The 12,164-nt window shown below is 40.6% G+C and overlaps 1 protein-coding gene and 1 non-coding gene across 2 annotated transcripts; both read right to left on the reverse strand.

The window, feature by feature from the left end:
- Positions 1-5: 5 nt before the first annotated feature.
- On the reverse strand, positions 6-10,320 carry ankrd16 (ankyrin repeat domain 16). Its single transcript, XM_022205253.2, has 7 exons — positions 9,842-10,320; positions 7,114-7,334; positions 6,934-6,976; positions 6,467-6,575; positions 6,219-6,380; positions 5,084-5,162; positions 6-1,137 (listed from the first exon to the last, which is right to left on the reverse strand). The coding sequence occupies exons 1-7, from the start codon at positions 10,174-10,176 to the stop codon at positions 974-976; spliced, it is 1,113 nt and encodes a 370-aa protein (XP_022060945.1). The 5' UTR covers positions 10,177-10,320; the 3' UTR covers positions 6-973.
- Positions 9,657-9,744, reverse strand: trnay-gua (transfer RNA tyrosine (anticodon GUA)). The gene is given in 2 exon segments: positions 9,657-9,692; positions 9,708-9,744. It is a non-coding gene; the product is annotated as a tRNA-Tyr (tRNA).
- Positions 10,321-12,164: the final 1,844 nt, after the last annotated feature.

Genomic DNA, 12,164 nt, shown 5'->3' on the forward strand with positions numbered 1-12,164 from the left:
ACATGTTAAAAGATTGCACCTTTTTATTAGGTTCTCACAGTCACTACATTGTAAGCTTCTTGCAGCTCGGTAGGTTTAAAATTCTGTGCATTTCTTTAGAGTCAAAACAAACCAGTCAGTAACAGTCAGTAACAGTTAATTACTAAGTCTTGTGGGTTTCTGAAAACAGAAAAACACCTGAGTGTTCTCTACAGTCTCTTAACTCCTTCCCTGCATAATAAATAAGCATTCAGTACCATTCATTAAAACTACAGCAACTTTAAAATAGATTTTGGCAGGAACACATCATCGTATCTCAGGAAGAGTAATGATGTAACAGCGTACCTTTACTATTTGTGTTGCCAGGGTGAACTAGTTTCATGGTTGACACACCTGCTTAGCAAACCCGGTGACAAACAATAAAACTATTCTCTTTGTTAGTCGTCCATGTCCTGCATCAGTCTGCAGAGGCCACACAGGCTGTCAGCAAACTAAAGAGAACTGCAGTACAGAGCATATCATTTCTGGAGCAAAAATCCCAATAACTTACTGAAGGGCAAGACAAAACTCAAAAACTATTTCATACTCATGCTTACACTTTCTTTTACAAATAGTACTTTCATGAAAAGCCATACACACCATCCAGCAAAAGGGACTATGGAAGCACCTGAGGTTTGCTAATAACAAGAGCTTAATTTTTGTTTTGAGTCAGGCTTGTACTGGCAGGCTAAAGGCTTTATGATGATATCAAAATACAATCAGACAAGGCAGCTGAGCTTGTCTTTAGTGCGTCAAATCACGTGCCACCCCTACCTCACTACACAGCTTCTAAATAAAAAAAGATGCCAAACCACAAGTGTCTGAGGTTTATTATAATCAACACAACCAGAACTGATTAACTTGCATCACGTGAAATGTTCTAGTCTCTTTTCTGTAATTAAATTAGTTATTAAAACCAATTACAAATGTGCATATGGATTTAGAACAGTATTGTCTACGATGTGTCTGGAGAGCCACATTCCAATGCCTTCACTACGTCTGGTTTCCTGGCGAGCTGCCGTGCTGTCGTTCCAGTCGCGTCCTCAGAGTCTCTGAGGCCGAGCAGCAGCAGCGTCCTGGCTGCTTCTGCATGCTGCCCGATGCAGGACATGTGAAGAGCTGAGAGGAGAGGAGGACACGGAGCTGAGCACTGAATGGTAAACTGCAGTCATAGTAAACAATAAACATTAAAATAACTATTACTTATTATTGTTTTCATTTATTTTTATTATTACGGATTAACCTTCATTTAACCAGGAGAAATCCAACTGAGATTAACAACCTCTTTTTCAAGGGAGTCCTGGCCATGACAGGCAGCAGCAAATACAAAACACAGTTATAAAATGACACAGCTAAAACAGAATTAAAACACGAGCAAAAAAACTATGGCAATACAAAATTTAATTCACAAGCAAGTTATGAAAAACAAGTGCATGTTGTGGAGTCGGCCTTAAGAAGTCGCAGTTTAGATTTAAAAGCGCTCAATGAGATTAACTCGGTTATTTTCCAGTCTTTCTGCAACATATTCCATGTAAAAGGTGCAGCACAAATAAAAGCGTTTTTACTCAATTCAGTACAAGCCTATAGAACAGAAAGCAATAAATGATCGTGTGAATAGAGAGAGTAAAGATCAGCAAAAATATAGATGGTCAGTAGTCTAAGTATTGCCTTATATATGAAAATATACCAATGATGGATCCTTCTGTTGGCTAAAGCTGGCCATCCCACCCCAGAAAAGGACTCGCAATGGTGTGTCGAGACTTTACAGTTAGTAATAAACTTCAGAGAAGCTTGGTAAACTGTGTCAACCATCTAAAGGCATTAAGCAGAAGCATTCATGTACAAAAGATCTCTGTAATCGAACACAGACAAAAAAAAAATGACAGCAGCAAGCCGATTTTTTCATTAAAAGAAAAATGCAAGCTGTTTTGAAAATAAAAACCCAATTTCAGCCTCAGCTCCTTCACAAGATTCTCCACATGGCTTGAAAGTGATGGAGTCATCAATCAAGACGTCCAGGTATTTACACATGTGAACCACCTCTATTTCATCTCCCTCAAGTGTGGACACTGAGGGAATTATTTGTGGCCTCATCCTAGAACTGGAAAACAACATTAGCTTACTCTTGTCTGCAGTGAGAACAAGTTTCATGAGAAGTAATGAGTGCTGGACAGCAACAAAAGCTTTCTGCAGGGGTTTAATAACCTGAACAAGAGTATATCCACATCAGTAAATACCTGTGTCATCGGCATAAAAATGCACAATAGCATCTGACACATTTAGACTCAGATCATTGATATAAATTAGGGCTGCAACAACGAATCAATAAAATCGATAATCGATTATTAAAAGCGCTGGCAATGAATTTCATTATTGATTCGTTGTGTCACGTGATTCATACGTTACTCGATATGTCACCAAGCCGTCTACTTCACCTGCAGAGCGAGGTGGAGGCAGAGCAGAGGCAGTGTTTTCAAAGAAGAGTAAATTCAACAAATGCAACATGGAGAAAACAGTTTCTCAAAACAAAAAAACATGCTGCTTGTCCACTACATTCGATTTTCCCGCATGGCAACGCATGCATCTGAAAATCATAGCGGTCACAAGCGGACCGCTATGTGATCACGTGACCGTGCTTTCAGCTTGACTGTCCCACAGATGAGTCTGATAAACACAGCGGGTCGGCGGCAAACTTTTCTGAAATCATTTGAAGGTGAATAAGCTGCAACAGCTGATGCTGTCCTTGTTTTAGTTCACCAAAGGCTATACAATAGTTTTACTTATTTAAACGGTAGTGTCCACAGATACGGACCCATACCCGTAGCCTGTGGCCTACGGATACGGCACTTTCCCTTACTATAAATATTAATGAGACGTACATTAATATTAATGAGCCGGCTGATGAACGCGCTTTGTGATTGGCTGGTAATCCGACGTACATAAATATTAATAAGCCGGCTTGGTAATCCGAGTGATGAAGGCGCTTCCGTGATTCGAAGTGAATCTGCGTGCCGAGGCTGTCATGTCAGTCATCTGCTGTTCTCTTTTCTATCATGCATAATGCTTATAAATATCATTATCTGACTTTTTCACGGACAGCGATTTGGGGGTTGAAATCAGCACTACTATTAAAAATAGCAAAACTTTTTATTCACGTGACCCTGTTCTAATAAAGCACAAACAGCAAACAAAACAAATGGCGGAACTAACAGCCAGCAAACTACAAGTATTTTTTTACCTTCAAAGGTAGCGACACACTATTACATATTAACAACCTAAACAAAACCCTGACGTATTTTCTACGTCTGTCAACACAGACACTGCACGTCAGTCACTTTAATGTTAGCGGACTCTGTTGAATGGCTAAGTTACATAACCACAAACAAATCTCACAATATCACAGTAAATCGAGTTTGTGGTTTTTTTAATTCATGCCGAATTAAAGAGCTGCTCCTCACCATTCACGAGTGTTTGTTTCATATTCGACATCCTTAACTTTATCTTGTAAATTAGCGTCCGAAATTAAATGGGAACATTTGCAATGGAGTTCGTCAGCCGCTTCCACCACTGAACGCGGTAAACTAATTAATAGGAACTGGACTTCAAACAATTTAGACACGGCGTCTAAAAGCGTAAAAACTGCAATGTCTAAAGTGTGAGAGGAGACGGTGTATTTTTGGTTAAATTATACAATGTTCGCCGTCAAAGTCATTCATATAAACTGCCTGTAATGTGCAGCAAATAGTAGTTAACTGGCGCCAGCTCTTCAGTGACCTTAACGGGTCCGTACCTCTAGTACAGTAGCATCAACCTATTTAAACCGACAATTTGAAAAGAGTTGTTTTGACTTTGCTGACATGTTTCGACAGCTTCTGCTGTCTTCCTCAGAGCGTCATCTGATGTTTGGTGACGTGTCCTTTTTATCAAACCATCCGGTAATTTTGCACATAAAGTTTTTTTTTATCATAATCTCCCACCACTATCTTCCAAAGCCAAATTGAAAATGGTGCTGCAACCCCTATCTGTGAATTCAGACGGAATTGGTCTTCACTTTAATCAGCTTAAGCATGGTTTGGATATGCATTATAAATAAATGTAACTTGCACACAGGGGTGGCAATAATTTAAAGATTGAGCCTCAAGTTTTAAATTTTCTGACAAAGTCCAAGTGAATACACTGGTCTGTGTTGGAGTGAGGCAGGATGAATTGCATTGATAGGCTTCATGATGAGAAAGACATCATGTCCACAACAGCAAGCAGCTGTCTGACTGAGAGCATCCTCAACATGATGGTCACTGACATCTTTGATTTGTGAATAAATGTATTTTTTTATCCGATGCATCGATTAATCGAAAAAATAATCGACCGATTAATCGATTATTAAAATAATCATTAGTTGCAGCCCTAATATAAATAAAGACTAAAAGGGGACCTAATACAGAACCCTGTTTTGTCGTCTAAATGACATCATCATCCTATTCATGTGAAAACACAAACTCTTCAGATGTGCAATCACATAATCTTTTTGACTGTATTCATTAATTCATGGTTCATTTCTCATGTGGTTCATTTGCTTTGTTATTACACAGCTTTGGAATAAGACATTTATCAGTAGCAGATTCAGATTTCTGAAGCTATTCACTGCTTCTTTAATGCGTTTGGTTTGCAGGTGAAGTTCAACATACTAACACAACAACACTATAAGTAATAATAAGTGATGACTATTTGTTCACAGAGATGCTCACAGTACTGTTCACATGTTTCTGCAAGTTCTGAAATGGCACAAGAACAAAAGCAAACTATAATGGTAGATGTGGGCTTGTTTGTTCTGTGCTGTCAGTCAAATCTGATGAGTTCACACCCACACAGTCCTGATTACCACAGCTAGTTTGGGGTTTTTATCACTCGATGAAACGCACTTCAAACTGTGTTTTTGATTGCTGCTTATTTAGACATTATTATTTAATGTCACAGGAAAAACCTCAGATTCAGGGGCTTTACGTTAAAATACTAAAATTTATTTATACTAAAAAGAGCTCATCATGGGGTGTGGCACACAGCTTACCAGATCTTCCCTTTTTGTCCCGAACGTGAAGATCTGCTCCCAACTCCAGCAGTGTTTTTATAGTAGACGTGTGTCCTTCCTGAAAAATGCAGATTCAGCTGTGAATATCTGTCTTACTTTAATTCCACTACCATCACTCTGTATCACAGAAGAGGGATCTCTACACTGTGGCTCTCACTGAGGGTTTTTAGAGCAGGTTGATATGACAAGCCGACCATGTATGTTTACCTGATTTCCAAATGATATACTAAGATAACAAAGCATAGTTTGAACGGTCACTGTCTATTAATGTTTGTAATCACAAGTGCAGTTCTGCAGCCTTCATTTTGAGTCATGCCCTCACATCAGTCATATATTATTGTGACTCCTTGAGTGTTGTTGTAATTAATATCAGTTGATAAAACTAATCTATAATCGTTAGCCTTGTGTCTGATGTCAGAATCAGAATGTAAGCTGCCTATTCTCTGAATTTTTTCAGCAACTAAAACAGGCCAAACAGGCAAGAAAAGGAACATGGAGGCTGCTTTTCTGTGCCAGATAGTGAAAAATTAGCAACTGTAAATGAAGCAGCATATTAAAAATTTTAATTGTTCCCAGTGACTGCTACAGAAACTTTCAAATCAGTTTAAAAAAAACATGGACAGATTAAACCTTTATTGATCCCACAGAGGGGAAATTTTACACTCACTCACTACTGATTGCTTAGTGCAATGGTGCAATTGGATCTGGGGAGTGTGGAACCTGGGTGAACAGCTTAGCTCTGTCACGTTGCTCAGACCACTCCTGAGCAGTTTTTGTGGCGTGTCGGGGTGGATTGTCCTGCTGAGGGTGGCAAATGGTATCCAGCTGTTGCTATGTGGGGTTGGGGGGTTGCTTCATCTTCAATGTTTAGGTGGGTGGTACATGTTGAATATCAGGACTCAAGGTTTCCCAGCAGAATGTTGCATTCATACAAGATGATGGATGTTATTCACTTCACCTGTCAGTGGTCATAATGTTGTGGTTGATCGGTGTACATGATTTTCTTAAAGTTTCTATTTTCAGATTAAATGATCTACTCTAAAATCTTTCCATAACTTCTATTGGAAGTACCAGTTAAGTATAAGTCTTCCTGATTGGGAATGAGTGATCTAACCTTGGCAGCATAGTGCAGTGCAGTGAGCTGGATGCCAGTCACCCTCTGATTCACGTCTACATTAAGCTCCTGCACCAGGAACCGCAGAGCCTCCTCCTGACCGGTGACAGCGACCTGGTGCACCGGCTGAGCTCCCAGTACATCAGCTGCTGTCGGAGATGCCTGCAACACACAGGTCAGGTTTAAGGGTACACGGAAATGCCTATAGCAGCACTGCAGAATGAGTGCATTTAAATGCCTTATTCCACCTGGTGCTTCTCTAAAAGCAGCCTGGCCACAGAGATGTGTCCGTTCCTCACAGCATCCATGAACGGAGTGACTCCACAGCTGTCGGTGCAGTCTGGGGCGTAGCCACATCTGGAAGAGGACCAGTGAAGGTGAAGGTCAGACAGACACAGTTATCCCTGCAACTCATCAACATTCCAAACAGGTCAGATCAGCGTGAGCGTGGAAATCTTTCAGTGACATTAAGAAGTGCTGCGCATTTCTTTTCTACCAGTCACATTTATCCTGTCTAACTGAGAATCATAACAACCACCTCTGGGTCATGATTGTGTTTATACTTGCGTGTCTTATCAGGTGTATGTTTTGTTTTATTTCATGGCATTTTGAGCAGCATCTGGGGAAGCATATGCCAAAAGTCCCACATGACATCCAGAGCTGACTGGAAAAACCTACAAGTGCTACTTTCCCTATGATGTATTCCTCAGCCTACCTCTCCAACAGGATCCCAACAACCTCCTCACAGCCGTGCATTGCTGCATGATAAACACAGAAAGCATCAGTCTTAATTAGGCAGCTCATGTAAAACTTGTAAACCAGCTAATATGTAGCCACCCAGCTATTAGGTCACATTTCATAGCTGATTCTGGACCTGATGATGAGGATGCTTTACCTGCAGTGTGCAGCGGCGTCCTGTGTGTCTTGCTCTCCGTCCTCCAGATGTCCGGCGCAGCATTAAGGAGGTGCTGGATGACCAGAGGATCGCCCTCTCTGCAGGCAATGTGGAAGGAGTTCCAGCCGTCCTTGTTTCTCAGCGCAGGATCAGCACCGTGCCTCAGCAGCTCCTGGATCACAGGGAGGTTCCTCCGAGTGCAGGCCATCATCAGAGGAGTCCTGACGGAGCAGACACACTGTGATGAGGCTGCAGTCACACTACAGCAAAACACAAAACATGTCCTGTGTTCTGTAAAGACACTTATATGTAGTATACAGATTCTATTTTGGGGGAAATAAATAAAGTACAGAAAGGTTTATAGTAAAGTACTGAATCAAGTAATGTTCACAAAATCTAAAAACAAGGAACTGTACATTCTGCCATAATTAATAATCTGAAATAATTAAATGATGATAAGTCAGTTTGTGTCTGACATCTGCGCATTTTAAACTTCAATTGCTCATTTGCAAGCAAACAAAATGTGCACTTTAACACTGAAGTCCAGACTGATTGTGTTTACAGTTATTGTTTTAATGCTGTTGTCTCAGGATCGCAAGTAAAATTATTTAAATATCACAAAGAAATAAAGTTTGTATTCCCATTAGAACAACTTATTTATCTTGTTTCCTCCAGAAAACAAAAGAGCAAGTTTTCACTATCAAATCTGGGTAATTATGGAGAAGTCAGTTCAGTTGATCACCTGATCTCAGCCTTTAAGATCGTTGTTGAGACTGTTAATCTGAGCAGGATCACCGTGGTGCACTGGCCTGTAAAGCTGCAGAGCTCTTCTTCTACTCAAACAGTAGCACTGAAGTGCACCCAGTCACATTAACAGACAGACATGCAGGAACAATGTACTTCAAGATGTGAGAAATGGTTTGTGGAAGACTTTTTTTTAGGCATTTTAGCACAAATGGTGGTCCAAAAACATCACAGAGAATAAAAGACACTGTTTGCTGCTTACAAAACCACTGTCTCATTTACATCACTACCACTGCGTTAAGTGCAACCATTGAATCCATACTGAGATATGGGATCACCTGCTGCTTTGGGGCTCTCACAGTCAAGTCGAAAGCACAGATTTATGACCTGGTGAAGATGGCTATTAAGGTCATGGGTACCCCTGTTCTACTAATGCTGCAAGACTTGTTTATACAGGCCACCATCAGGCAAGCAAACAGTATTCTTGCTGCTCCATCACATGTCCTGTTTACAGAGTATGTTCTGTTGAATTCAGGAAGGAGGTTCAGAGTACCACTGTGCAGGCTCAACCTTTATCCCTCTCTCAATCAAGCTCGTTAATGAGTGCAGCTATCAAAGGGAGGTAATCAGGTGTTGTGCGTGGGGATGTGTGACACGTATGTGTGTATTTTAGTTTTGTCCTTATATTATCTTAACTTATTTACTATATGTCATGTATTTTTATGTTTTTTAGAAGCATGTGTTGTGTTTTATGTGTGCAGTGCAGCTTGATTTTGCCTTGTCTAATACAAATTTCTCCCATGGGAGACAATGAAGTAAACTGGACTTGACTTGACAAAGTGAAATGTCCATTAAAATGAACATTTACTACAATTAAGATGGAATATGTCAGAGATTCACCAAGAAAAATGTAACTGGGGTTCTGACAAAACATTAACAGAAGTTAAAGGTTAGTTTGTTGCTTTCCTCTGAGTGTATTAAATACCTGCAGAATCAGACAGCAGCAGGATCCATATGAGCGTTTTCAAAGACAGAAATGTGTATTTACATATGTAATGTATGTAATTCATTGCTTATAATTATAAATGATGCCCCCCCATGAAGACAGGATTGATCAGGATTTAATGGAAGGTCACATTGTGTATTTTAGGTCACTTCAAAAAGATGAAACTGATGAAAACTAAATCATACAGAATGAATTAAAAAAAAAAACAGAATGGCTACAAACCAGCATACAAAGGAGGCAGTTATCAGCAAATTGTTGGAAGATCCATTCAGAGAAATGTCTTTCTAGAGTTGATGTGAAACCAGTTTGTGAGACAAGTTCTCTCTACTTCTTCAAGGTTGTTCTGCTTTCACCGAGGCGCAGGATTTTATATTGCTCTTAATGTTTTATGTAAAGCACTTTCAATTGTCTTGCCTGCAGTGAAAAATGAGCCCACAGTGAGGAAAAATGAATCAGGAGCAAACAAAGACACAGTCGAACACTTATTCCCAAGAGAAGTCCATCACTCCCTGTAGTTTGAACTCTGCTGGCATGGAACCCGTCTTTTCTGATAAAGAACAAATTATCAAACTTTTGTTTAATATCACGAGATGTCGACCTTTGCTACATCGAGACAACAAAGTAAATCAACCCATTAACACGAAAACGTGGCGCTAAGCGTAATTAAGGCTTCTCCGGGCTTCAGTACATCTACATACAAAACAGAAACCAACTTTGATCTATTCATTTGACGGTTAACCATCGATTGCATGCACTGGAAGCAGTTGTATTGGTTATTTAATCAAAAAAAGTCTCCTTCGAGCCGGATTCGAACCAGCGACCTAAGGATTTCAGCACAAAGCCACTACAGTCCTCCGCTCTACCAACTGAGCTATCGAAGGGAGCTGGATGCCACCTCGTGACGGTTCCTTTTAATAGCCGGCAGCGCAATTTTGGTTTAAGAATGAGTTAACTTGACTTTACAGAGTATACTCTCACCAGTCAGCCTTCTTCAGACTGTCCACCTTGGCTCCTTCCTGCAGCAGGTAGCGAACACAGTCCTCGTGGCTCATGGAGGCAGCTTCGTGCAGCGGCCTCTTGTAGTCGTTGTTGTAAACCTCCACGTCCATGTCCAGCTTTAGGAGATACTCCACGATGTCCTGGTGTCCGTGTCTGGCTGCGTAGTGCAGCAGGGTGTCTCCTGACCGGCCGAAGTGTTTGCTGCTGACCGCCTGCACCACCGCGGAGCCGCCTAATGTTATCTGTTTCTCCAGAGAGCTCAGCTGTCCCTCCTGGGTGAGCTTCACCAGATGTTTTAAAGTGTTTTCATCCATGCTGGGTGAAGGAGAGAGGCTGCTGCTGGAGCACAGAGTCACCTAGCACTCAAACTGACAGAAACACTAACTGTGAAGTGTAGAAAACATGCTGGAGTGAGATGTTTACCTGCTCTGTCTGCACACTGGGCGGAAATTAGATGGCCAACCAAGACCTTACCCTGTACTCCCTCCCGGTACAAAAGACACGTAAAACAACAAAAAGACATGTAAAACAACAAAAAAACACAAAACATTGCTATTATCACTAGTATTCATGCCTATATTGATTTATACTATAATAAATTATAAAATATTGGATATTTTACAAAGCAACCCATGATTAAAAAAAGCAAGCATTCATTTCTGTTACCTTAATATGTCAGATCAGGAGGATTTGTTCCAAAGTGCTTTACGATATTTCCCCCAAATCACACACAATAAAGGTGGCAGAGATAGCATGCAGGTCGCGAGCATCTCATTGGGACCAACTTAAGCATCAGCCTCCTGCCCAGGGGCACTTCGGCATGTGGAGGGCCCGGGGCTCGAACCAGCGCCCTCCCGATCAGTGGCCCCTTCAGTAAGAGAAAGCTCTTTTCTGACATATAGTACTCTGATGGATGACCGAAATAGCACCCTGTCCGCCTTTCTTTTAAAGTCGCGATATCAAATTCACGATTTTGCATGTAGTAACATTTATTTAGCACTTTAAACAAGGCACAAGTGTGAACTACACTCAGTAACGGATGCAGAGAAAGGCCGACCTGTGTGGTTCTTCTCTCACTCACTGTGGTGGGTGTGTCTATGTTCTGAAGTCGTTAGGAACATCAACTATAAACTGCCCTATGTTTGAATGGCAGAACTTTGAAATGTTAACAGACAAATGAAGCTGCAGTTTTATTTAGCTCGTGTTTTAAAGGGGATTAATACGGTGGTAAACCTTCCAATGCAGCATCATCAAACCAAGTTTATTGTACAGTGTACACACCATAAAATGTCATTAAAGAGTTAACTAAACAATAAAACAAACTGGAAACAATAAAAACTGGAGCTGACACAATAAATACATCAATCAATCAATCAATCAGTAAATAAATAAAGTGACGAGCTAAACTTGACCAAGGGTTAGATTTTTGTTGTCCTTTCTAGCAGAGCAGCGCCCTTGGCATTATGGGAAATGCATTTTTTTTTCGCAACATGCAATTTTCTTTTTCTTAAGACTCCACACTGCTTTAAATCAGTTCTTTCTTACAAGATGTGACCCAGTGACCCTTACTTAATATTCACATGACAACTACCTCTAATCATGCACCACAGCTCGTGGTTATGGTTAAAATACAGCAGAAGCTTTTTTGCAATTTTGCCTGACTTTGTTTTTTCTTAAATCATGGCTGAAGTCACACATCTGGATCAGACACTGTTTACACAGCAGAAATGAATCTTTCATTATCACTGTTATGATTCCATGAAAGGAGATAATCCAGTTTGTGGCCGAATGACAGCAAGGAGTAAAAGCACTGGTGAACAAGATGAGTCACATCTGGAGGGAAGAAGGAGGGAAAAAAGGTGGGAGAGGAGAAAAGTGGGATTGTTGGTGAGGGTGAGCCTCAGTCCTCAGAGGTTTTACAACATGGACCATGAACTCCAGGAATGAGACTGACCACAACAACCACCCTCTTACTGGTGAGCAGACTTCAGACATGAACATGTGCTTAAACTGAGCTTAATTACACATGATGATTTGCATATCAGAGCAGCATTGACACGCCTCCTTCACTTTATCTCTGTTCTCTAAAGTATGCCTCTACCAATGTAATGTAGCTCTACAGTTATATGTCTGGTATGTATGTGTGCTGTGAAATATGCCTCGTGCATTCTGTGCTTTGTTGCAGCTTTGCTTCATGTCAGACTTGGGAACTTTTTGTCCTGTTACACTAAAAGAAATATCATTCTTTTAAAAGTGACAAAAGTTAATTACTCTTAACTTTAAAAATAGTTCTAGAGTTTAC

Source organism: Acanthochromis polyacanthus, chromosome 1, assembly GCF_021347895.1.
Source record: "Acanthochromis polyacanthus isolate Apoly-LR-REF ecotype Palm Island chromosome 1, KAUST_Apoly_ChrSc, whole genome shotgun sequence".
Taxonomy (NCBI): Eukaryota; Metazoa; Chordata; class Actinopteri; family Pomacentridae; genus Acanthochromis; species Acanthochromis polyacanthus.